Genomic DNA, 25,227 nt, shown 5'->3' with positions numbered 1-25,227 from the left:
AATATTCAAATATATGGAGATTCAGTACAAGGAATTATATATATGTATAATTAGATTATATTTTCTTTCTTTCTTTTTTTTCTTAATATGTCTGAACTAGTAACTTCAGTAGTTCTGTACAAACGCAAATAATGATATTAAGGAGGAACCATTACTTAAATTACATGGATTGTTTCCCTCTGACCCATCATAATCCCCAAAAAACCAATGACCTAGATTATGACATACAATAACAACATTTATAAAATTGCAGCAGAAATATTAGAAGGCTTTGTGATAAAACTCATGAATCTTTTTCCATGAGTCTTCCCTCTGCATCTTCAGCTGCTTGTAGAAGTTGCTAATAAAGTTCTCAGCTTTGGCAAACAGCTCTTGCCCACTAAGCTCCTCGAAAACTTCTTCTTCTTCTCCCTCAATGTAACGCTTTTCCTCGATCACTTCGTGATCTCCATGATAAGTCTCACCTCCCCCTATGAAGAAAAGGCTAGGCATAGAAGTACACTTCTTCACACTCTCCACTTTCACAGTGTCCACAATCTTCTCAGACTTGGATTTCTCAACAACCCTAGCCTTCTTTTCGACATATTGCGGAGCAACAACCGTTTGATGTTCATCATTACGGGAAACAACCCTTTTTTCGTCTGAGGCTAGCTCCGTGGGAACCACAGGCTTGGGAGCAAAAGAAAAACTGGCGCCAGAGCCGTTCTTCTTGTCATGGTCTGAATCAGGTTTGGAAAAGGATGAGAGGACGCCGGCTTGTGCTCCGAGAGCAATGATGAGGAGGTTAGTGATGATGTAGAGGTAAGGAGTCCTTAGTGAGGAGGACAACAAAGGTGCAAGGACGAGAAGAAAAACTAGCAGAGAAAACATAAGAATCTGAGATTTTTCATTAAGCTTGCTCATGGCGTCTACTGAGGGACTGAAAAGGTGGTGCGGGTAGTATAGGAATAGTAAGGATGAAGTGCGAAGAATGAGAGGAGTGAGAGGGATGTGGTTTATGGTAGTAGAGAACAAGTAAAAGCCTAGGGACGTATTTATAGAGAGAGAGAGAGAGATGGAATTGTCTTGCTCATAGGATCATGGCTGCAGAATATTATTATAATAGTCAAAAGAAGTACAAAAGAAATTCATTGGAAGCCAGCAGTGCCTTAATCACACTACAATTTTTATCTCTTCATGCATGTCATTTTCACGATCAATTCATTTAATTAAGCAAAGGGTCAATCGAATTATGTACGTTCATATACTCAAACGCACTCACCGGTTAGCACTTAGAAGTAAGAGGATTCACTCTTACATCTAATGCTCTATGTTTGATTTTGTTTACAATATCATCGCACGGGATTTGTAGATTCGTTTAGAGCATTCAAACTTACATATTTGGTTCTATGTCCGTATACTCAAATTCACGCATCAGTTAGAAATTGATCAGAAGCTAGGAACTAATAATTGAAGTTGTCAAGAGCTTTCGCTCATGTACTGAGGTTCCATATTTGATTCCTCCCTTCTAGAGTATCATAGTAAATGACTAGTAACTCCAGTAGTAGATAAGAGCATTCAGCCTTACATCTGAGATTTTATGTTCGATTTACCCCTTTAACAATCTACATCATTGTAATACACTTGCAGTTCAAATGATTAAGAACATTAAGACTTAACACATAAGATTCTATGTTCGATTTCTTTACTTTTTACAGTATATTTATAATGAACTTGTATATCAAGTGCTTAAGAACATTCAACCTTTCGCCTGAAATTTCGTGTCCCTCCCTTCTCCAACATGGCTCGTATTAATAAATAAGAAAACAATATTATCGTCCATTTTAGGAGCAAGATTCTATACAAGAAAGATATAACAGCAGATAACATGCAAGAGGGAGTGAGATTTGAATATAATTGGACAATGGTTGATAAGGTCGGTGAAAGAATATTCTTCAATTGCTTTCATTTGCTCTTTTTGTTTCCATGGTTAAGAGGTTAACTAGCTCTTAGTAGAAACGTGCGGTTCCTGCAGATTAAGCTTGCATCGGGTCCCACGATGGGCTAATTGTGTTGTGGAGAAAATTTTTATTTTGAATCACATCCCACATTCCTTGCACAGTGCAGTAGTTGGAGTGAGTACAATACTTTTATATAGAAATCAGGCAATTTAACTTTGACATTTATAATAATACTGCTATTTTAGTATGAGTTTAATATATTGATATCACACTCACAAGTTTACCATATTGAAACGATTGAACCACATAACTACTCAGTACTACAGTCTGATGGTATTCATCTTCACTTGTAAGTAAGAGGTCTTAGGTTCAAATCTCGTGGATGACGAATTCAATACCAAATTAGGTTGCCCATTGTGTGTCTTAGCCGAACTCCTCCTCTCCTTTAGTGTAAAATATATCGTTGTACTCAGAAAAACGAACCACATAATTCATATGATATAGATTTAAGGTATTAAAAGCTAAATTCATGTTAATAACATAAGTAAATTGATAATAACACTTACGCTAATTTTTTTTTTAAGGAAAACTAATAAAAATGGCTTGAAAACTTTGAGTTTTAAGTGTAAAAATATGATTTTTCGTTAAAGTGAACAGTACTGGGAGTTTTTCGTAAAGTTTTTTTATTTTATTTTATTTTTTATGAGTCGGCTAATTAATTGTGGACCCCCCAAGAATCTAGCAAAGAGTCCCACTTGTAGCACTAGTGCGCCTGTAGGCTGTAGTGAATGGTCCGTCACAACCCCTCCACTTCCAAGGCCCACTTGTCCGTTCATTTTGGACTTTTTCGCCTCTCCCAATCAAAATAAAATGACCCGACTTTAAGACACACCTAAAAGGGTCCGCAAACTTTTTTCTTTTCTTCTGAATTCCCCTTTTTTATTTAACTATTATCTTTTCTAGTTGCTAAAGCAGATAATTCTTTTTTAAACTAATCTATTTTAAAAAGGTGAAGAAGTTGATTAAGTCTCACAATATTCATATTTGGTGAGAACCTACCACTAAGTTGTAGTACTAAGTGAGAATTATTAAAGCAAATTAGCATTAACCCTTTCTTAAATATCAACAAAAATAGACGAGTATTAGTCATGCAGTCCTTCAGTACAATGAGTATCCCATTCTGATTTATAATGCAAAATACAAAACACCTAATTTGAAACGTCGATAACAATTTTTCAAAAATAAAGAACAATATTTATTTATTTATTTATTTGAATCCTAATTTTCAGTACCGTCAAAAGAGAACCCATAAATAGATGGCTCCCAAAGAAATGGATAAGGCAAAGGATACAAATGCACATGATTTTACTATTCAAACTTTTCTTTTGTCACCTTTTTGAACAATCTGGATCTGTAATCTTAAATAAGTTAAATTAGATGACTAATGCAGTCAGTAATATTTGTGTGTACAGACAATTGTAGGACCCACATGAGATCAGATAGCCTATAAGCCTACACAAACACTCAATCCAACCAAAAATACCTAAAGAAAAATATTTGACTCCTCAAAGATAAGTAGGAGCTCATATTCAAAACCTTATATTATGAATCACAGAGTTTTGTACCTATGATTAGAATCTTTTATATTATGAATCACACTGTAAAGATTATCTATGCCAAAAATAAATTAAAACTAAGATCGTTTAGTCAATCTATTGTAGCAAATGCATAAACGGTTGGTAATGCCTTTACCAATACCGTTCATTTGTTTTCAAACATTTTAATGACTAAACGACCTTATTTTTAATTGATTTTTTTTAGAGAAGATCTTTATAGGGTGATTTATAATTTGAACGGTTCTGATTATAAACACGAAGTTTTATAAGTTGACAACAAACAATTTTGAAAAATTGTGAGTAGAAATTCCTACTCATATTTGAGTAGTCAAATATTGTTCAAAACTAAATCCAAAGGATTCTAAATGTTCTTTCGAGGTTGTAGGATGACGATGATGATTCCACTTTTCCTAGGATTGGAAATGAAGAGATCTTAGGAGACTTGAAATGGAAAGAAAGAAAGCAATGCTCAACGTGCTTTGCACCGACAAATCTTGTCCAACAGATTTAGATACTCCCTTATCCTTTTGATCCAACTAAGCGCCAGATAACTCACAGTTTCCCTTTTGTGTTTTTTGTCCAAGATTTCCGCCCGTTTGGTATATATGATTGGATTGGAACGAGTAACTTTCTAGTTTTAAGGTGTATTGAAAGTAGAAGTGAATGAATTTTGAGGGGATTCGAAGAGCATTAGACATGAAGAAAACTCGTCCCTTCCACTCTTACCATTTTTAAAAATGATTGGATGAGAATCTGGTCATAATATTTTTATTTTTCATCTCAACGTATCGTGAAATTAAAAATCATTCATTAAGATCCAATTCTGCATACCAAACAAGCCCTATTATTGTATAACTTGTACTGGCAGCTAACAACTCTTCAGTTGAGAGCCTAGCTTTCTAAAATGGGAACTTTAACGAAAAGTTTCCGGTCCTGTTTACTTTAATGAAAAATCACATTTTTATACTAAAAAGTCAATCCTGGTACTATTCACTTTACTCTTTATTTTATCTTTATCGTTAAAACTCAAAGTTTTCAAACCTTTTTCATTGGTTTTCCATTCTAAAATAGCTACTTTGCATATAATTGGTCCCAATAAACTTCAGTCCCAGCTCACCTTGCATACCTTCTCAATTTCTACTAATTGACACAAGGGTTGTGCCAGCATCAGTCGCACATGGGCCCTGTGGATGCTACCCGTCGATCATTCTGGGACCCGAAGAGGGAAACATAAAGAGCAACGGCTAGCATTCAGTGATGCGTGACTAGTGTTAGCATTCCCACAAAATCAAATAAAATTATTGCACAGGAAGCAAATTAGGAGCTGATATTTCATATCAAATTCACACAAGACACATTGAACAGCATATACAGAAGCTGGATTAGCTTAGGAAAGTTCAGGGCGTGCTCAAAATCAACACAACAGCATGCAGCAAAACATGAGAATCAAGGCGACTGAAATAGGCTTACGTTTCTTTCAGTACTGCTCGAAAGGCCCCGGTTGCTTGCATATGGCGATGGCAAGCCAGCTTCAAATATTCACATATCAAAATGTACACTACATCTTTGCCTACGATGAGGGCTGGTCCACTCCATCTGAGATTCGACGAGATGGAAGATGAATGTTCATGTCATCTAAAGTTGGGCAGTCATCTATGCTTAGCCCGCGGTCGTTAGCTAGATGCAAAAGGCAGATGAAACACAAATGGGGCGTGATATCCTGAGCCGTTGCAGCTCGGCAATTGACAGGAAAGGTAGCCAGGACATACTTGAAGGATATGGTGTCTTTGAATTCCTTCTGTAAGTCGAGTAATATTCAGAATGAATGAAAAGCCTCCTTTAGTAGATAAAACAAGAAAATATACCCGAGTAACTTGCAAAGAGATACTTAAGTTATGAGACTGGAAAAAAAATTCATGAACATGTTGAAGAAAAACAATATGAATTCCGCACATGCAATCAGAATATGCTTACCGCAGTAGGAACTCTGGCAGATTCTTGCATATGACCCCACAGAGTTTCCTTCAATGCATGAACATCAACTTGTTTTGAAGTTCTGTCGTACCGAACTTCAATGTTGCTTACCTGAAACATCACAAGTCAGAGTCTTTAACCAGAAGTTCTTCGTGCGGAAACATAACGCCCAGCATTCCCAAAAAATTGATTTTCTCAGTGCGTTATTATCATTAAACAATGAGGACATTGTAATTTCAGTTCACACACAAAGTAATTGCATGTCCAGGAAAGCAACAAAAAATGAACAACCCCAGCATGCAGGGTTGAGATAGCCACGTTTTCCCAACCTAATTTCAGTGGCACCCTGTAATCCATTTCAGAGAAATCGCTTCACATTTTTGTTATTGCAGTTTCGCCCAATTTATTGGAAGATCTACTGACCTAATCTAAAATTCCAAATGAGCACCAACTACCAAGGTAAAGTTTTCATATTCACAAACTAACAAAGAAAAATTTGAAACCTGACGAGGTGGAGAGACAAGAGTATCCGAGTCTTCTACATCGCTATGAATACATCCATCATCATATTGGCCACTAAGCACACTCTCATCGTCCCATGGTGGCAGTGCTTCATCAAAATTGTGACTTTGTTTCCAGGAGTTATAATCTGAAAATTAAAAATAAGAGTCATCCTTCAATTCTAGTAAGAGTTGTGCAGAAATTAGCCTTTTTCGTTCTAGAGTAAAATAAGATCACTATCATAAGCCAATAGATAAAAAACCATTAAAACAAAATTACAAGTGGATGATAAATAGACATTTGAATCATGATGGATGTTTAAACTGACACGCACACACCCGTGCGTACGAAGAAGCTGGCACCTGTATGCTGTTGTCGTCTCTTCCCAAGGCACTACAATAAAAATTGAAATTTTACCACTAGCCACATCAAACAACATAAGGATTCAGAAACTAATGAAACCTAGGCAGAAATATGAGAAAAAGTGTCCTAAGGCCAATATTAAGCCTACAACTTGGACAGGCTAACCATTTGGCCATCGTTTGAAGGCACAAGACCATTGTATGATTTTAGACCTGATAAACAGTTCAAGATTGGCTTTAGCATAACCTAGGCTCAGCTCATAACAAAACCAACCCTTACTACATAACGGAATTAAGCTTGAACACAAACAAAATATGAAACATGGAACTGCACAAGTACAACATATTCTGAGTAATAGCATGGTATCATTTGTATTCAACTCTTTAACTAAGTGACAAATTTTATTTTGCGGATTCTTATACTGTAGTTATCACAAACTCAACCGATGGATATCTACCCTGGATTAGCGTCCTATACATGGAGTGAGATCATGATCATGTCAGAATCTCCATCTTTCCTTGAAATTTTTTATCATGGATAACAATGGCTTTGTATATTATTGGACAACATGGAGAAATCATTACCAGAACATTGGGAAGAAGAAACAACTTGACAAGATTCTCAGGTTTATAATGGTAGTCATCTGGAAGCCTGTTACTGACAGGTATTCGATTTGCAGGTAGGAGTGAAGACTTGAAATTTTTTGGCACAGCAAAGATATTTGGAATTTCGTTGTCTAGAGATGCTGTAAAATCAAGCTCAACTTCCTTATAGTTTTTGTTCTTTGATATATTAGTAGCTGGTCTGCTTCGAGTGGCAGGAGCTTCCTCCGAACCTACAGAACAGAAAACAAAGACAGTAAAATCAAGGCTTACCCACAACAGAGCAAACCGAAAAGTCATTTCCTTTGTAACACCAACCCTTAGACCTCCAATACTTCCAGTGATCAGGACCAGCCCATGAATTTTCCTTTAATCTCAAACCTTGAAACAAAAACATAGAAACTTTCTCAAATCTGTCATCCACATCCGCTTCATATGATGTATGGGAGTTATTATCCTGCGCAAATTTAGAAAACGTATTCCATTTATCTTTTTCATTCAGCAAGAATATATAGAGAAAACTAGAGATTTGTTGGCGGAAATGTGTTATGTAACAAGCCATTTATCAAAGTCTAAATGACTTCTGCATATAGCCATAACAAGTACCTCATGATGACTTTGAAATGAAGGATCTCCGAAACTAATATTCTCATGATCACCACCCATATTATCATTATGATCAATGTTCGATGTGTAATAGTCCGCAGCATTGAAGGGATCCATTTTGAGATCTGCATTCTGGCTTATATTAAAATCTTGAGATGATCGATGATTATTTTCATCAAATTGGCAAAATATCTCCTTGAGAGTAGGACATATTTCAGTCTTTGCGCGTATGCCCACCACCATCTGCTCAAGAGATTCTACATAGAAACCAAAAAATAAATAAATGGCTAAAAGAGAAGACAAATAAAAAAGGCAGGGAGGGGGAAAGGGGTGAGAAAGAGGTGGCAAATCAACCCATTGGGTTCTTAAGGGGTAATTTTTAAGACCCATTTAGTTTGATTTCACCATAATAAGGTATTACACCATCATCACCACTACCAATCTCACCACCATATTATGGTGCTGTCAAACTAAAAGAGTCATAATGGTTACATATTAACAACCCAATCAGTTGATTTGCCACCTCACTGAGATGGTGATTTGGTCAAATCAAGCAAGAGATTCTAATCTCACTCGCCTTTGGCAAAAGAGAGATCAATCAATTCCAAGGCAGTACTTTGCAATGAACATGATCTGCACTTCCCTGGAACTTCGTACGCATCAGAAAGCACCTGGCATCCTCCATATGCTCCAAGGTTATTCAGTAGCAGACCCTTGGCTCCACCTTCATCCAACTGTGCAAACGTTTGATGATATAGAGGATCCGCCACCAATGTGACTAAAGTTCAAAAATAAATCAAATTAGAACTTTAAAAAGTAACAAGATAATAACCAAAATGGATAGTCTAGTTACCATCAAACTTCTTTATGTTAAGAGCTTCGAAGGAGGATTCCACTGTCGACATTGGATCTATCTGTTACAACTACATTCATTACTTTGAACTTGCAGTCAAAGTTTGTAATGCAATATAATTAAAACACAAATAAAAGTTCATACCTTCCTCTCTGACTCTTTCTCCCTACCCTGCTTGTTGCTGACATGGCCATCCTCCGTAGTAGTTACTGTCGCCAAAGCAAAACATTAGGGAACTGACCAAAGCAAAGAAGCAGTGAACCTCAAAGCTAATAAATCCGAAAACTGCCTGAGATAAAGAAAAAAGGGACCACAAAATCTGTGACGCAAAAATAATTACAAACCTAAACCAATGTCTTAACCACCAACCTTGTTCATCTTCAAGACGAGCTCGATTCATCCCACTTAGGACCTTATATGCCTCAGCGTGCAATGAATCCACCCTCGCCGAGTAGATTTTCAACCCGGCTTCCAGTGTGAAACTTGCCTATTCACTCAAAACCAATAACAATAATATCTCCACAAGTACATACATAAACACCAACTATATCTCAAAAACCAACCAATTTTCACGATAAGTGCTCCAAACCTTTTGAAAATTAGTCTCCGCGCCATTTTCCGTTCCAACCTTAATAATGTCGCTAAGATGATCGATAAGCTTAAGCTCCCACGTGTTCTTCTGGGTTATTTTCTAGCATACAGAAAACAAATCACAAAAAATCACAAAAATATCGAAAACTTTGAAAATAAAATAAACTAATGAGGCTCTTTTTTTGCTTTAGGAATGAAAAAAACATAGAGAGGTATGATTTTTAAGTATATGCTTCTTATTCCATGTCCATAATATGCTGATTCTCTTCATTTTCCTTTCCCGCATTTTCTCAGCAACCAAACAAACCCTCGTAAAATTTGGTCAATAACAGCAAATATAGTAACTGTATTACTAAACGCACTCAGCAATCTATTTTTTTGTATGTAATTTCATAGATTAGATAAGCAGAGAGAGCGGAGTGGGAGTGTGGTGAGGGTATGTACGGACATTTTCGCTGGCGAGTTTGATACATTCTTGAAAGAGTTTTATAATCTGTTCTCTGCTGAGACAACGATCGTCCGGCAGAGAAGAATGAGCGGAAACTGTAGCCGCCTTGCGACGAATAGCGGCGGCGCGTGCCACGCGTGCCTGTGCACGTTCGAGCTGGTCGTCGTTGGAGCCCAAAACGAAAAGCGGACTGGTAGGCGATTGGGGACGGCTCGCCGTCGACGCCGTACTCCTCGGCTCTGCTGGCGGTTTTGGACTCATTGCCTCCGCCATTGATGAGCGCAGAGAGAGAGAGAGAGGGAAGAAGTAAATTTGAAAAGAGGGGAAAATGGTGGTTGCGTGTGGGTTTGTAATTTGATTCCATTCGCGAGACGACGCACGACGTGCCGTATTGTGTGTGGTTCCCGCCAAAGGTGGGATTGTAGAGAATCAGACGACATGTCGTTTATTCGCTAATTCCAATCCCTTCCTCACGCATTCGCCTTTCCTTATTTCTTGCTTTTTATTATTTTAGGCATTTATAATTTGGCCATAAACCCTAAACCCTCCACGTGCATCTCATTTCTGTTCGCCAGTGGACTCTCCAGATTCTTCTGGTATGGTGATTTCTGCTCGATCTTTTGGTTTTTCGTGTTTTAGGGTTCCAATCTATCTACTCATTCTTCTTCATTTGTGCATTTCTTTGTTAATTTTGTGTCTGGATGGTGAGAAAGTTTTATAGCAAACAAAAAAGAAAAAGGAAAATTTGGGGAAAAATCGACATTTTGGGCCTTATTTTTCCACCGATTGTTGTTTGCTCGTTCTGGTTTTACTGTTTAGGTAACAAAGCGATGAGATTTGCAAGTTGGGTTTGTTTTCTTTTCTGATTTTCGTCCAATTTTCTAGGTTATGTTTGGCCGGTAAGAAAATTTTAGGAGGAGAGAAAAATGGGAGTGTCTACGAGATTCACGAACATGAATCGAAGAAAAATAAGGGCATTATTTTGAATGATTTACTTGGATTAATAACACTGGCATTTAACTTGTCCACACTCAGCATTCAAAAACATGAATTTGAACAAGATGAAAGTCCCCAAACTTCCTGGAGCTCGTGGCATTGCAACTTTGCTTACGGTGGGAGTTGTTGGTAGTCTTGGTGTATATGGACTTAACAATAGTCTCTACAATGTCGATGGAGGGCATAGGTCCATTGTGTTCAGTCGTCTTGTTGGTGTCAAAGACAAGGTTAGTTCTTTTCTCCAGTTCTTGGGAATTGTGTAACGTTCGATCGTTTTAAAATCTTGTTGAACACATTTTTCACGACCTAAGAATGACTTTAAGAGGACTGGTCAATAATGAGATCTGTTGGAATTGCTTATATAGCTCACATGGAGCCAATGCATGTCCAATTCAGCACATGCTTTGCACAAAACAGAAACAAAAGTGGAATATCACAATATTATGAATTGAACAGTTTTGTTCTATACTTGTATGTCCATAACTTTATATGTAGCATGTCCTTTTTTTCTGTATCTACTATGTCAGCACAATATATTTAAATCTTAAAGTTGCAGGTTTATCCTGAAGGGACACACCTTATAATTCCATGGTTTGAAAGGCCGGTCATCTATGATGTTCGTGCAAAACCTTATGTAGTGGAGAGTAAAGCTGGAAGCCGTGACCTCCAGATGGTATGTAAATATCCTAATCCTTTTCCTGGAAAATTCTCAGAACAGCTTTAAAACTTATACAAATTGACCACTGTAATAAAGTATGTGTTTGAGGTTATTCGATTTTTTCCTAAACAATTTGTTCATTGACTTGTATAAGTTATGTAGTGAACTTTAAGAGCATGGCTTTGAGGTCTTAAAGTAGGACATCCTATATCTCTATGAATTTGATCGGCTATTTTGCATATGAGAGTTCAATTATGATTTACTTTCAGGTAGGATAGGGTAAGGTACAAATCCAATCCCCATGAACTATGTACGTCAAAGGTTGAAACACTTGCATCACCTTTCATTACATCTATAGAACACATCAAAACCCCTTAAATCTTGTGATAAGTTATTGTCGTGGCTAATGCCTACAGTGATGTTTCATCAACTCATCTCTTTGTCAAAACAAGTGAGCACTTGTCATGGACTTCTCCTATGTGCTTTATATTATTTGGTGTTTATTATTCTACCCATCAGATCCCAAAAGTTTCAGAATTCTCATGAAATCTTGTGTTGTTAACTCGTCCCACCCATTATGTTGTTGGGCACCCATTTTCCCTCTTGCTTCTGGTCTTTTATGTGTGAGAATTGTTATCTGCTGTCGAATTGAGTTGAACCTGGTATTATCCATTTGTAGTTTCCACTTTCCGGTGAAGTGTTTATAGTGTTGTTTAAGAATTTAGGATACAAAGGTTTAAGGGGGCAGTAATAGTTTTGGAAAGTGAAAATTTTCAAACTGACTAATCATAATTCATTTTATTTCTACATATTTTGGTTTTTCTTTCAGGTATTAGTAGGTCTTCGAGTGCTGACCCGTCCTGTGCCAGACGAATTACCTACAGTTTATCGAACTCTGGGTGAGAATTATGTTGAGAGGGTCATGCCTTCAATTATCCATGAAACTTTGAAAGCTGTAGTTGCACAGTATAATGCCAGCCAACTTATTACTCAGAGAGAGGTAAGCAGAAGGTGTATCATTTTCTTTTGGCTATAACTAGGACTGTTTGGTTATGTTAAGTTTGAGTTTTATTTCAATCGGTCATTGCTTTAGTTTGTTTTCTTGATCCCCTTCTCCCCCTTCTCTATCCCACAATTATGTACTGGTTTTTCTTTTTATCCTTTGAGGTAATGAAATGTCTTTTGCATGTTTAATATGTTATGTTGTAGGTATATATAATATGATATTTGATCTAAAGAAAACAAGGTAATAGTTCAATTTACCGGCGAGAAATCACTATCTATACCAATAATGTACCAAAAACTTTTAAAACCGGAAATAAAAAAGTAAAATACCGATTAATTCAGTAATAGGCAAGGTTGTCTAACAAGTGCAGTGCTGCTTTAATAGCCAGTACTCTTTTTTCAAAATCCAATAAAGCTGGTACTCAGAAGTGTGATAGGTATTCAAATGGTTGATTGGTATGAGGGCTTGGGATTTAAAGTGCAAGTTTGACGCTCTTGCTTTCATCCTCGTCACTTTGAGTTAAAAAGTTCATTGGCTAGTGGGAAGTGTTCTTGATTGTTGTGCATCTCTGGTGATCTATTCTTTCTGATGCGACTCAAATGGTTGATTTCCATAACTCAAATCATTTGAAGCAGTACTGATGATGAGTAGGGTCTTTTATTTCCTCTTCCTTTATGGTACATTGCAAACTTGTACACTTCGGTTGTGTACATATTATGTGAGGGAGAAATTGGAGATGGTATTCCATGTGTCACTGACTGTTTATTGACGGTATTCTTATTATTTCGTAGGCCGTCAGTAGGGAGATACGGAAAATTTTGACAGAGAGGGCAGCGAATTTTAACATTGCACTGGATGATGTGTCTATCACTAACCTGACTTTTGGAAAGGAGTTTCTGACTGCAATTGAAGCAAAACAGGTAGCTGCACAAGAGGCTGAGAGGGCAAAATTTGTTGTGGAGAAAGCCGAACAAGACAAGAAAAGTGCTGTTATCAGAGCAGAGGTGAGATGGGGGAATGCTAATTTCTCAATTTTGAATATAGTTTTCTTTTTGGTGCATGTTTTTGCAATGTTTTTACTTATCCGTAAAGTATTTCAAAATAAAGACAGTACTGGGGCGGCAACATTGATCGGCTGCTCATCCTTTCATGATAATGGGAATTGGTAGATTTGTAGTGGTAGTAAGTACGTGACCGGAAAAGGAATCAGTTTGTCTGATTATTAAATGCCAACACATTGTATCAAACATTTGTTTCTTTAGTTGTACCCGCACGTATCGGGACCATACTGCTGGAAAACATCCCTCCTATTTATCTGTAGTATTATCTGGATTTCCAATTTGGTACAATATATAGTGGTAAAATGTGTGTATGGGATTAATCTTTTTTCTGTTCTTTTCTGGTAATCATTTTATTTAGATTCTCGTCCATTGAATTAAACGTCTGACTCTGTTGATTTGCCTGCTTAATTTCTAGGGTGAAGCAACGAGTGCGAAGCTGATTGGTCAAGCCATTGCCAACAATCCAGCATTTATCACTCTACGGAAGATTGAGGCTGCAAGAGAAATCGCCCAGGTTATCTCAGATTCCAAAAACATGGTTTACTTGAACGCCGATGAACTTTTGCTGAACATTCAGGGGAATGTGCAGTAGTTAAGTAAGCAAAGTTGTTCGGTCGTGGGGATGCTTCAAAAACTCATAAATGAAGAAACCGGATGGTTGTTTTGTAATGTGATGGGTTATAGAAACAAAGGGATTCTGGATGTATTCCCACTTTGTGACGATTTTCTGACTGACTAGAATAAGAACAATGTGGGGAGGTAATAGATGCATGCTCCCCGGTGATGCAAATTTACACGATGTTTGCCCGGTCGCAAGTAAATGTGAGTGGAATTTGTAAGGGAAGAAACATGAACAATCGCGTGATTTGAGCCTATCGGATGAAACGCTGACGAGTAAAAATGTATGGCACTGGTAGTATCCGAGCTGGAAATCATCTTTATATACTCGGGATCAACTATCAGATATTAACATACAGCCAATTGTTCAGAGAAATTAAACACGATTTCTAAAGATTTTACAGATGAATTCTGAGTACAAACTTAGCATTCTTTTTGCTAAATCCTTTCACTATCGGCCGGGGGAAGAATGTTGAGAATTTTTCGACAATGCAAATCACCGCCAAGGGCCGTGTTTCACTAACCATCTACTAGCTGGAACTTCTCATGAGATAAGCTACAATACATCCCAACACTGCACCTGCAAGAACCTGCGGCAATATGAATCGAACAAAACAGAGATACAGGTTATGATCATTCGTATTAACTCTTCATCATTGACAATCAAGTGCATGAATAAACAATGATTGATGCCGAATGAACATGAAGACGCAAATGCAGCAGACCTGCAATGGAGTATGACCAAGAGAATCCCGCAGCGGTCTAACACTAGAAACAGGGTGTTCTGGAGGTAGCTCACACACTATTTGATTTAATAACTGCAATAAGCAACATAACGTATTGAATTAGAAAAGAAAAATACAGTAAAACACAAGCATTGAAACAAACCAAATATACAGTAACACTTGCACAACTTATGAAACAAGTACACAGTAAACAACCACCACTATCAACTAACATTTTTTAATCAAAAATGAAGGTTCATAACTTCAAATATAAAGGTTGGACACAAGTCCACAATCCCCAGGGTTTATCCAGAATTTTAGGTGACGTTAACACGAAACGTGACAAAACATAATCAGTAAAGAATGAATACACCATGGATCCACTGTTGTATGACTTTTTTTGTTTAATATAACAGTATGGCTGTGAACATGTGAGTCTATGCAATATATGCTCCAAGGATAAATAAAATAACTTGCATATAGCTTCAAAAACTTCAGGACAAAACACAAACGCATTTTCAACATAACTTGCATATAACATATTACTCTACATACCCCTGCCTTATCCCGGAGAAAGCAATTTTAAATGAGCAAGATGGGATTGGCTGTATTGCTACTTACGCATCAACATACTGCAACTTAAATAAATATTGAGAATCCTAATTCGTGTTTATTCATCTGCACCTATGCTAGGCACTCCAATATTAGTCATCCTTCCTTTCTAATTTGATGTGTTCAGATCATGAGAGTGAGTGAATGACAAACAAAAACAAAAGCAGTGCCTCTAATATGAGGCTATCATGATATGCCAACGTTTGACCCTTGGATTCCTGCCACACTTGCCAACCATAACGTCTTAGGCTCCAACTATACAGTGCTTTATAGGAACAGGAAAATGACACGTGTAAAATGCATGACTAACAAGAATGTATAATATAATGTGCTATGATTTTTATCCTCGGATTCAGGAGGTATGTACGGGCTAACAGCTAGGCATTGCATATTGGTGCCCAATAACATAGTAATATAACAAAGGTGTTGCTATTGCCAACAGAAACATTACAATGACCACTAACTTCAAAGGAAACGATGCATACAATGCATAAATATAACTGTCTCCAGAATAGAAATGAATTTTTAAGATGTAAATGGAACAATTATCGCATAGCATCCACAGAAAAGAAAATAGAAGAAACTCGAACGCAAATTTGCTCAAATGGGCATATATTCAATCAGTCTGCATCCCATTACCCCAAGCTTACTTAACAAACTTCACCAAACTACTCCCATTCTTTATTATTCACAAAGCATGCCGGCTACAAAATATTCTTACTTCAGCTTGACGACCAGCATGAAGTCTTACACCAGTTGCATCATACATGACCTGCAAGAAACAGTAATTTTATATACATGAAACATAACTCCATGAGAAATTGTGCATGGCATGTAAAGTGACAAAAAAATGTTGAGAACTGAGAATAGTCGTATCATCTCTTTAAATTATAATAAGTTTTGATTGTGGTTCTCATGTTTCATCTTTGTTTAAGGTCAATTACCGCATCGAGTAACTTTTGTACCAAGGGCTTCTAGTCTACACCTATAACTGGTCAAACATATGAAGTAAAAGACTTGCATCTTCCCAGGAAACAAAAAAGACAATGGAGTGCGTTTGGATGTTAAAATAGACAGAGTAAAACCATAAGAAACAACAAGTTAATAGCACCAGTAAATAGATCTTAAATCTATATTATTCACTTGACAGTTCACAAGATCAATATTCTGGTACTCATCTTTTGTTTTGTTCTATTCAATCAAAGAAGATTGTTGGTCCAAGCATAGTCGATTAAGTTGTACAGAACCAATATAAATGATTCTATATACTATATAAGTGACGACAATCCAATCACAAATGGAAAGCTGATGACGCACAAACTAAAAAGAGACAATCATCTTGCAGAAGTAGGAGTGATGAATGTGTGAAGAAAAACAAGTGCAATTGAAGTTTCAAATTTGACATTAATAAGAAGAACTCAGGGTATTAAATCTAAAGAGAATGCAACGAGCTCAAAAAACAAACAAACAAAATGTGATTTGGCATTATGTCGAGCATTTCACATGACAATCCAAAAGAAATATACGCGAGCATGCGTGCCTACGCAAAAAGAATGAACAAAACCTGGTTAAGAGTTACATACAACGCATGCCAAAACCACGGCAATGGCAAATGCGGATCCGGTTCCTTCCTGGAAACCAATAGCAACTGCCAATGCCGTCACAGTCGCCGAATGCGATGAGGGCATTCCCCCTGACCCTAGCATTCTTCTGGAGTCCCATCGTTTCTCTTTGTACCTGCACGTCTACGAGCAAATATTTGAAAACCTGAGCAAACAATACTTCACTAAGCATACCCAAAATGGAAAAACAAAAGACAGATAGAATTAACAAAACCGAAACAGAAATCCATCCACTTTTTAACAAAACAGTGCGTGTAAATTAACCTAATCATCCAATTAACTTAAATTGTCACATAATTTCACAAAATTAAAATGAACCCATCATTACCCATCAAGCAAATTACCTGAAAATGGAAAATTACAAATCATAGCATAAACCTACATGTTCAAATGCCTAGAGAGAGAGGATAATACCAGGTGGTGAAGAGCTTGAGGAACTGAGCGAGAGCGCAGGAGAGGAAGGCAGAGAGGAGGGGGAGATTGGAGGGAAGAATGGACGGCTGTGATGATGTAGATCCATTTGATGAGGCATCAGCAGCAGTGATTACCTCGTCCATGGAAGCGCCGATTATCTCTGGGTCAGGAAGGGATAGAACTCGAAGACGACAAGCCAGCCGCAAAAATAAAAAGCAAAATGAAACCGCGTGGTTGCAGCCTGGTTGCGTCCCCAAAGCTGGAACCGGATTCGGATTCTGGTTCTCAATAGACGTTAAAAAAAATTTTAAAAAAAAATCCGATTCTATAAGAACTGTTTGGCATTCTATTTGAAATTTTTTATCATTTTTCAAAACATTTTTTAAGAATATTTTTTGAAAATAATTTTCTTTAAAACTTAAAAACTTGATTGGTTTACGATTTAAAATTTTTAAATCTTACGACTTAAACTAGACAAAGAGATCTAAAAATAAAGGGTAGCATGAGAGAGAGAAAGAGGAGGGAAGAAAATACGAGATGATTGAAGGAAAGAGAAAGAAGAGAGGATCGGACGAGATAGAGAGGAAGATGAGTGAGAGAAAGAACCGAGATAATGAAGAGAACGGATTGAAGGAAAGACGAAAAAGATAAAAAAATTAAAAAAAATAAAATAAAAAAGAGGAGAAGAATAAAAGAGAAAGACATAGATTTGGAGTGAGAGGGGAGGAGGGAGAGAAAAGAAAATAGTGAGTTTAAGTTTAAAAACTCTAAAAACTTATTTTTTATGTTTTTAGATAATAGACTATATTTTTTAGTTAATCTTGAGTTCAGTTTTTTAAAACAATCCTACCAAACAAATTTTTAAGGCTTAAAACTTGAAAATTATTTTTGAGTTTAAAAAGTTGAATTCAAGTAAAGTACCAAACAGACCCTTAGAGGGCCGTGTGAATTGGCCCGAAACCTTATGACATATTTCAAACAGCAAATGACATGCCCTTCTCAATAACAATAACATAGAATGATACTTTGCATAACTCAAACAGACTAGGGCTCATCTGGAACTACTTTTAAAATGATTAAAAGCGTTTTTGGTGAAAATATTTTAATATCAATCCTTAGTAAAAATTCAAGTGGATCCTCAAAAACACTTGGAGTGCTTCCTATAAGAATCATACATCTAGTGCTTCTTCCAACAAACAATTGAAGTGCTTTTTGAACTCAAAATTCATTTCACCAAAAACACTTTCAAATATTACTATGCTTTCTCTTTTGTAGTTAAGTTCAAATCATTTATCGCTATGTCCAAAAACAAAACATTAAAAAAATGTGAGATCATATTAAAAAAAGAAAATTGGAACTTTTGTCTTCTTGAACTAAAATATCATGAGTACTCTTGAACTTGTCAAATATAGAACAATGGCCATCTAGATAACTTGTTAGGACTTACATAACTTATTTGCTCCTTTAATTCTTCATTTTTTATGAAAGTTCTAACTGTGTTATCTAAAGAAGTTATTGCTCCGCATTACGACAAGCTCAAAAAATTCATCAAAATTAATTAGGTATAAAATCTCTTATTGTTGGTTACATGTTCAATTTACTAAACTTCAGCGTTGGATACCAATATATATGTGTTTAGGTACAAGCTTTAGAAACAAGGATAATGCAGCCATGTAGTGAAACTGGCATGAAGACCCCATGTTTTTATGGTCACCGCCCACACCCATGTGAGCAAGACATGGACAATGGATAAGGTGATTGTCCTTGGATATTATGGGGCATGTCCCTTAATTTTAAGGACGACGACTGCTACTAGTCTACTACCACCACTTTTTGCTTTGCATAGTACTTTGGGCCCTGTGCGTCCTTGAATGTTCTGGTGCATTTACTATAACTTTAAGGACGACGACTTAGACTACTACTTATTTATTTTAATTAACTGTTATTAAGAGAAAAAGATGGAAGTTCGAACTATTACAAAAAATAAAAGAAGAGAGTGTTTAGAATTCATAATGCATAGATAAAAATTTAACATTCTATTCATTAAGATACTGAACTACATGCACTACTAATACTTCTTTAGTTGGGGAGTTGCAGGCAAAACAACTCGTGCATGTGAACACATTGTGATTTTGGTTTTCTCTCGAATACAACACACTATCATTTTGGTTTTCTCTAGAGTTTTAGCGAGTTGTCATGAAATTAGTTTTTATTTTTATTTGTTATTCAACGACATAGTTACACCAAGTGTAGATGCATAATTTGGGAAAACCATATAATAAGCTAACTATAACAATTTAATATCAAATGCGTCATCTATGAAGTTGAGCCTTGAGCTCCTACTTATGTACAAATGAAAATGAATACCGTAATACTAAATGACTAACTTAGACATCAAGAAATTGATAAAATAAAAATTAAAAAAAAAAACTACAAGCATGATGATGAGGAATGAGGATCCTCTCCGGATCCTCTTTGTGAGGATTCTAAAGATTCTCCAATCACGTCCGTTTATTATAGATCGTACGACTTGTTTTTGTCAGATGTTATTTATATTCAATTTAAAAAAAATTACAATAATATATAACCACACAATATACAATAAAATGAATGTAATTGAAAGATTCCTATGATTAAAGAATCATCACAAAGAGATTTCCGGACGCTCTTTCGACCATGAGGGTAGTTAGGCTCCTAAATACTTGAAAGGTACAGTACATCATCATGGTAGGTTTGAAGTTATAAGTCCACCTCATCCAAAACACAGCATATAGAATGATTCCCTCATGGATCCCGAATCCTAAATTTTTATTTCAATTAAAATTTGTGTGCTTGCTTTGTGGAATGTGGACCGTCTTCTTGTAAATTTCGTAGGAAGACTCGGCTCCAATTTTTTATGATTAAAATCCGCTGCCATGGTCAATTCACTGTCGTCTAATTATCAACAGGCAGCCTTCCAACCCACGTGTTTGTTTGCACGCATTAGAATATTCACTGTCTCTCGTTAGTGGGTCCCTGCAAGTGGGATTGGTTTGTATTTTTATATTTCTTTTTTGGAGGCTCAGTATGGTCAAATTAAGGTTTTTATTTTAATTTTTTTAACAACAAAAAGGTTTTTTATTTTTATTAAAAAGGTATTTGGAATTGACTCCCTCCATTAATCTCAAAATTGATCAATACTTTACCATCAAACATCAATTTGGTCATATCATTAAACTTCTACCAATACTTAATTACTCAAATGATAAGTAAGAATTTCTGCTCAAAATTATTATAATTAGAACATTTCATATTATAAATCACTATATAAATATCGTTTATGCTAGAAACAATTAAAATCATGGTTGTTGAGTTATTGAATTGTGTAAAAATAGATGAATGGAATTAATAAAAGAATTACGAACTGTCTATGTATTTGGTATAATAGATTGACTGAACGACTTTAGTTTTAATTTTTTTGGCAGATATGATATTTACAAAATGATTCATACTATGAACGGTTTTGATCATAAGCACAAAGCTCTGTAATTTAAACACTAAAATTTGTTAGCAAGAATCTCTACTCATCCTTAAGTAGATAGACATTATCCCCCCATTTTGTTAGTGTGTTAATGCAGCACAAATGTTGAATAATTTTCTTTCAATTACAATGAAAGTTGTTGAGTTATTCAAATAGGAAGAGGATCTCTTTGAATTCACTTTGTAGAGATCCCCACATCCTAATTGTCCATCTACATCGTACGACTAGTTTTTGTTATGTATTATTTGTGTTTAATTTTAAATAAAAATAAAAATTTCTAATGGCATAATGCATGATGAATGACTAAAAAGTGAAAATCTTTAGAATTTCCACAAGTTGGATCCGAATGGAATCCAAATCCATTCAAATAATCCTCTTTTAGAATATTCCCTCTTTCTGAGTGGTGAGGTCCTTTTTCCTGGTTTTTGGGGCCAATAAAGAATTAAATAATGATTCACAATATCCAGAATTCTCTTACGGGAAGCTTCGGAGATGAAGTGAGAATTTTGGGTTTTATGGATTATGATGTTGAGATGTTGTCCTTGCGGTTGGGAAATTTCCTACGGTGGACGGTTGCGTTTGTGATAAAACAAAAGGTTGGTTACTTTACAAGGAAGGAAAAAAATTGCATGCAAATTAAGCTAAATACTATACCCTTTTCGTAATAGTTTGTTACGTTATGATTATTATTATTTTTTTTTAAATTTTAGTTGTGTTAGTTATTGTTGTTTTTTGGAAAATATATTTTGAAAAATAATGAACTTACTAACCAGCTTATGTGGGTTTTTTTCCCTCAATTATTATCCTTAAAATACAAATACATACCCCACGGTACACCCTCAGCCACGAACACCCCTTCTTCTCCCCACACCTATAAATCCACCCCCTCATCTCCTCCCCACACCCCCACTCACTCCCCTGAATCCCCAAATCCCCATCTGGGTTTTTCGATTCAGTTCGAAACAGGCGATCCTCGCCTTTCTGGTTTGTTTCCTATTTTATCTGAGGGAGAAGAAAGGAAGGTGTTTGATCAATTTTTTGGTATATTTTTAGGGGTAAGACCCAGGTTCGACGAGTTGTAGACATCACGGCTATACACGGAGCTCCTCGGCCGCTCATTCATGTCCGGGCTGTCCGACGAAAGGGTTGTGTAATTGAGAGCAACCCTTCGCCGCACGGCGGGCGTGGCGCTTTGCCTTCCGAAGGCGGTAGCCCCTCCGACCTGCTCTTCCTCGCTGGTGGCGGTTCTGCATCCTCTGTTTTTCTCTTCTGCTTATATTAGCTTTTTTAGACTTTCTTGGTTAGATTCTTAGAAGATTTTAGAGATTTTTTTCTTCTATAAAGTGCACGAGTAGATCGTATTGTTGTTTTCGGGGGTTTTTGGGTTTGGTGGTGTTTGATTTTACTGAGAATTAAGAAAAAAAAAGGGAAAAAAAAGAGAGGGAGAAAGAAGGGGAGGGAGCATGATGTTGAGGATCAAGAGGGTTCCCACCGTCGTTTCGAATTACCAGAAAGATGAGGCGGAGGAGGGTGCTCGCCGCGTCGAGGGTTGTGGCCGCAATTGCCTTAACCAATGTTGCATTCCAGGTATTTGTTGAAATGCCCTCCACTTTGAATTTGAATTTCTGTGCTTTATTTGTTATGCACTTGAATAGGTGTTTTGTAAAACAAAGCCTACCTATGTGATAAGTTGTCAAGATTCTTGCTTTTTTTTTTCTTTTATGGAATCAATCAGAGATAAGGACATTGTACGGTACGTTGTTTATTTTATTTTATGGGATTTGAAGAAAATGATTTTATGTTGGGTTCTCATGGTTTTTCGCTTGGTATAGGCTCTAGTTATGACTGGGTTTTGTACCAATTTCGGTTTGTGTAGGGGCAAAACTTCCATTGTATGCCTTCAAGAAGCGGAACGTGAATAATGGTGACACGGGTGTGCCCGGACATGACAAAAGAGAGCCTCCCGTTGCGTTTCTTGACTCGCTGCTTCTCGGGGAGGTAAATTGATTTACAGGAGATGAAGAAAGATCACCAGATTTGTTTATTACCTCTTGTGTTTAGCAATTATTTTGGAGTAAAATTGCTTACCACTTAATGGTACAGTGGGAGGATCGCATGCAGAGAGGGCTATTTCGCTATGATGTCACTTCTTGTGAAACCAAGGTGGATTCACTTACTTTTCCTCAATTTTGTAGTGTTTGTTAACGGGAATTGAAATTCGAGCTGAGGAACAATGTGTATGGACTATATACTTATTTGGCATATGGGGACCAATTTCTTTGATAATTTGGTGTAGGTGATCCCAGGGCAATATGGTTTCATTGCCCAGCTGAATGAGGGTCGCCATCTTAAGAAGAGACCAACTGAGTTTCGAGTTGATAAGGTCCTCCAGCCCTTTGATAGCAGCAAGTTTAACTTCACTAAAGTTGGACAAGAGGAGGTTCTATTCCGGTTTGAAGCCAGTGAAGATGGTGAAGTTCACTTTTTCCCTAGTGCACCCATTGATGTTGAAAATTCTCCGAGCGTTGTTGCCATTAATGTAAGCTCTTTCTCCTTGTGCATTATTTGTTCTTAACAAGGTATTTGAGAAAAAAGTATTTATCGTTTACTGTCCCCCATTTAACAGGTCAGTCCTATTGAATATGGCCATGTGCTGTTGATTCCTCGTATTTTTGAGCGTTTGCCACAAAGGATTGACCGGGAAAGCTTCTTGCTTGCACTTCACATGGCGGCTGAAGCTGGGAGTCCTTACTTTCGATTGGGTTACAACAGCTTGGGTGCATTTGCTACCATCAATCACCTTCACTTCCAGGTTTCTAACTGCATACTTTTCTAGCAAGCTGGCGTTAATTATTGGATTCAGCTTCTGATTTTTTCACTATTTATAGTTGTCACTCAAACAAATTTTCTTCCGTTTATAGGCTTACTACTTGGCCGTGACCTTTCCCATTGAGAAGGCTCCTACCAAGAAAATATCCACTCTGAATGCTGAGGTGAAGGTCTCTGAGCTTCTGAACTATCCTGTCAGAGGTCTTGTTTTTGAGGGTGGAAACACTCTGGAAGATTTGTCTTACACCGTCTCTGATGCCTGCATATGCCTTCAAGAAAACAACGTACCGTACAATGTCCTTATCTCTGATTGTGGAAAGCGAATCTTTCTCCTGCCACAGGTATATAGTCAATGAAACACAAATGCTTCGTAAGTAATATTTTTGTTGTGCATAGGCTGTTTCACTCACCTCCATGCATATCGTATGAAATGCAGTGTTATGCTGAGAAACAAGCTCTTGGAGAAGTGAGTGCAGAGGTTCTGGATACACAGGTGAATCCAGCGGTGTGGGAAATTAGTGGGCATATGGTCTTGAAGAGGAAAAAGGACTACGACGAGGCTTCAGATGAAAATGCTTGGAAGCTCCTGGCAGAGGTTTCCCTTTCTGAAGAGAGGTTCCAAGAAGTGAATGCTCTTATTTTCGAACGTATTGCTTCCGGTAATAATGGGAATGAAAATTTGCCGGAGGATCCAGAAGTTAAGCCTCGTTCTCATGAAGAAGTCGACGCTACCATTAACAAAAGCTCCCGCGCTGCTATGGTTGGTGAGACACAAGAATGCATTGTTCTGCAGTAAATGAGCAGATTGGTGGGTGTTTACAATGTGAATCTAGTATTGCAGTATTCGATTTGGGTTAATGTCTGTACCTTTTATTGGATGCTAGCCGATGCCTAAATAAGCAAAACTGGTTTTGCATAGTCAGCTGTTCATGGTTTGCAGTGTTTGTGTATTCTGCGTAACAACTTCGATCTATTTGTTTAGGGTGCTTTATGGATACGTAAAATCCCTTGTGGTTACTATTGTGGGTGAATAAATGTTATTTTCTGTGTATAACGGTGTCATGTCAGTTATGTTTTACCCCCTCCTGGTCCAAAGATTTTTCTGTGTGCATAAAACACAAGAATGTATATCACGTGTTATGAAATAAGTGAAGCGACGTTGAAAATATATTTTAAAATGGGCATATTGGTTATGACATTTACCTGTATTATAATTCGTGGTGTATTACTTTGATCCCTCGGTTTTATAATTGGCTGCGTGAAGGAAAATAAGAAGTTTCTACCCAAGTGTGATCTGATAACGACCCCATTAGTTAACGTGTTGATCTCAACTTGCTATTTTCGAATCATTTTGAGTCGGGTTAACATGTCATGTAAGAAATTATAATTGGGAAAATTAGAATCCCCATCACTTTTCTAATCCTCTTTAGATTAAACATTGGTTCTAATACAAAATTTGATTAGGACGCCTAAACAATAGCTATGTCAACATTTTTATATTTATTTAGATTACAAGTCATTATTGTGTTTTTTTAATTTAATATATTAATTATTAAATTCCATATATATCCTTTTATGTAGATATATTTATGTACGTGCCTATTCTTTAGGAAGCCGGTTCTTCCACGTTTTTTTAATTCAATCCCATCTATGAAAGTCTCTTACTCATGTT

At 36.8% G+C, this 25,227-nt stretch overlaps 4 protein-coding genes across 5 annotated transcripts; 2 read left to right on the top strand and 2 right to left on the bottom strand.

Moving 5' to 3' along the window:
* Positions 1-4,844: 4,844 nt before the first annotated feature.
* Positions 4,845-9,792, bottom strand: LOC126588662 (condensin complex subunit 2-like). Of its 2 annotated transcripts, none has more exons than XM_050253760.1 (13): positions 9,495-9,792; positions 9,045-9,146; positions 8,825-8,942; positions 8,600-8,664; positions 8,456-8,516; positions 8,180-8,380; positions 7,603-7,859; positions 7,315-7,453; positions 6,979-7,229; positions 6,370-6,424; positions 6,034-6,179; positions 5,531-5,641; positions 4,845-5,354 (listed from the first exon to the last, which is right to left on the bottom strand). In XM_050253760.1, the coding sequence occupies exons 1-13, from the start codon at positions 9,765-9,767 to the stop codon at positions 5,127-5,129; spliced, it is 2,007 nt and encodes a 668-aa protein (XP_050109717.1). In that variant the 5' UTR covers positions 9,768-9,792; the 3' UTR covers positions 4,845-5,126. The 2 variants fall into 2 exon arrangements, with proteins under 2 accessions (XP_050109717.1, XP_050109718.1); XM_050253761.1 differs by having other exon boundaries at positions 6,394-6,424.
* A 177-nt stretch (positions 9,793-9,969) lies between these two features.
* Positions 9,970-14,012, top strand: LOC126590090 (prohibitin-1, mitochondrial-like). Its single transcript, XM_050255591.1, has 6 exons — positions 9,970-10,090; positions 10,530-10,717; positions 11,047-11,163; positions 11,978-12,148; positions 12,946-13,158; positions 13,631-14,012. Exons 2-6 carry the CDS (start codon positions 10,541-10,543, stop codon positions 13,805-13,807), a joined length of 855 nt encoding a protein of 284 aa, XP_050111548.1. The 5' UTR covers positions 9,970-10,090; positions 10,530-10,540; the 3' UTR covers positions 13,808-14,012.
* A 122-nt stretch (positions 14,013-14,134) lies between these two features.
* LOC126590091 (uncharacterized) lies at positions 14,135-17,487 on the bottom strand. The gene is made up of 5 exons (XM_050255592.1): positions 17,207-17,487; positions 16,754-16,907; positions 15,892-15,942; positions 14,559-14,651; positions 14,135-14,423 (listed from the first exon to the last, which is right to left on the bottom strand). Exons 1-5 carry the CDS (start codon positions 17,347-17,349, stop codon positions 14,364-14,366), a joined length of 501 nt encoding a protein of 166 aa, XP_050111549.1. The 5' UTR covers positions 17,350-17,487; the 3' UTR covers positions 14,135-14,363.
* A 4,108-nt stretch (positions 17,488-21,595) lies between these two features.
* On the top strand, positions 21,596-24,609 carry LOC126589652 (GDP-L-galactose phosphorylase 1-like). Its single transcript, XM_050255018.1, has 7 exons — positions 21,596-22,313; positions 22,603-22,724; positions 22,830-22,889; positions 23,023-23,265; positions 23,353-23,538; positions 23,648-23,896; positions 23,992-24,609. The coding sequence occupies exons 1-7, from the start codon at positions 22,190-22,192 to the stop codon at positions 24,349-24,351; spliced, it is 1,344 nt and encodes a 447-aa protein (XP_050110975.1). The 5' UTR covers positions 21,596-22,189; the 3' UTR covers positions 24,352-24,609.
* The last annotated feature ends 618 nt before the right edge of the window (positions 24,610-25,227 follow it).

The sequence above is a fragment of the Malus sylvestris genome, chromosome 11 (assembly GCF_916048215.2).
Source record: "Malus sylvestris chromosome 11, drMalSylv7.2, whole genome shotgun sequence".
Lineage (NCBI taxonomy): Eukaryota > Viridiplantae > Streptophyta > Magnoliopsida > Rosales > Rosaceae > Malus > Malus sylvestris.
Note: the sequence above shows the minus strand (reverse complement) of the source record. Positions and strands in the feature narration are given on the sequence as shown.

Excerpts from the sequence above, each read along its gene's own strand:
- LOC126590091 (XM_050255592.1), bottom strand. The coding sequence starts at position 17,349 with ATGGACGAGGTAATCACTGCTGCTGATGCCTCATCAAATGGATCTACA. Across the intron at positions 15,943-16,753 it reads CCGTGGTTTTGGCATGCGTT|GTCATGTATGATGCAACTGG; the intron begins GTATGTAACTCT and ends TGTTTCTTGCAG. Across the intron at positions 14,652-15,891 it reads ATGCTGGTCGTCAAGCTGAA|TTATTAAATCAAATAGTGTG; the intron begins GTAAGAATATTT and ends TGCTTATTGCAG.
- LOC126590090 (XM_050255591.1), top strand. The coding sequence starts at position 10,541 with ATGAATTTGAACAAGATGAAAGTCCCCAAACTTCCTGGAGCTCGTGGC. Across the intron at positions 10,718-11,046 it reads TTGTTGGTGTCAAAGACAAG|GTTTATCCTGAAGGGACACA; the intron begins GTTAGTTCTTTT and ends TTAAAGTTGCAG. Across the intron at positions 12,149-12,945 it reads AACTTATTACTCAGAGAGAG|GCCGTCAGTAGGGAGATACG; the intron begins GTAAGCAGAAGG and ends ATTATTTCGTAG.
- LOC126588662 (XM_050253760.1), bottom strand. The coding sequence starts at position 9,767 with ATGGCGGAGGCAATGAGTCCAAAACCGCCAGCAGAGCCGAGGAGTACG. Across the intron at positions 8,517-8,599 it reads AGAAAGAGTCAGAGAGGAAG|ATAGATCCAATGTCGACAGT; the intron begins GTATGAACTTTT and ends TAGTTGTAACAG. Across the intron at positions 5,355-5,530 it reads CTGCCAGAGTTCCTACTGCG|AAGGAATTCAAAGACACCAT; the intron begins GTAAGCATATTC and ends CTCGACTTACAG.
- LOC126589652 (XM_050255018.1), top strand. The coding sequence starts at position 22,190 with ATGATGTTGAGGATCAAGAGGGTTCCCACCGTCGTTTCGAATTACCAG. Across the intron at positions 22,314-22,602 it reads TAACCAATGTTGCATTCCAG|GGGCAAAACTTCCATTGTAT; the intron begins GTATTTGTTGAA and ends CGGTTTGTGTAG. Across the intron at positions 22,890-23,022 it reads TCACTTCTTGTGAAACCAAG|GTGATCCCAGGGCAATATGG; the intron begins GTGGATTCACTT and ends AATTTGGTGTAG.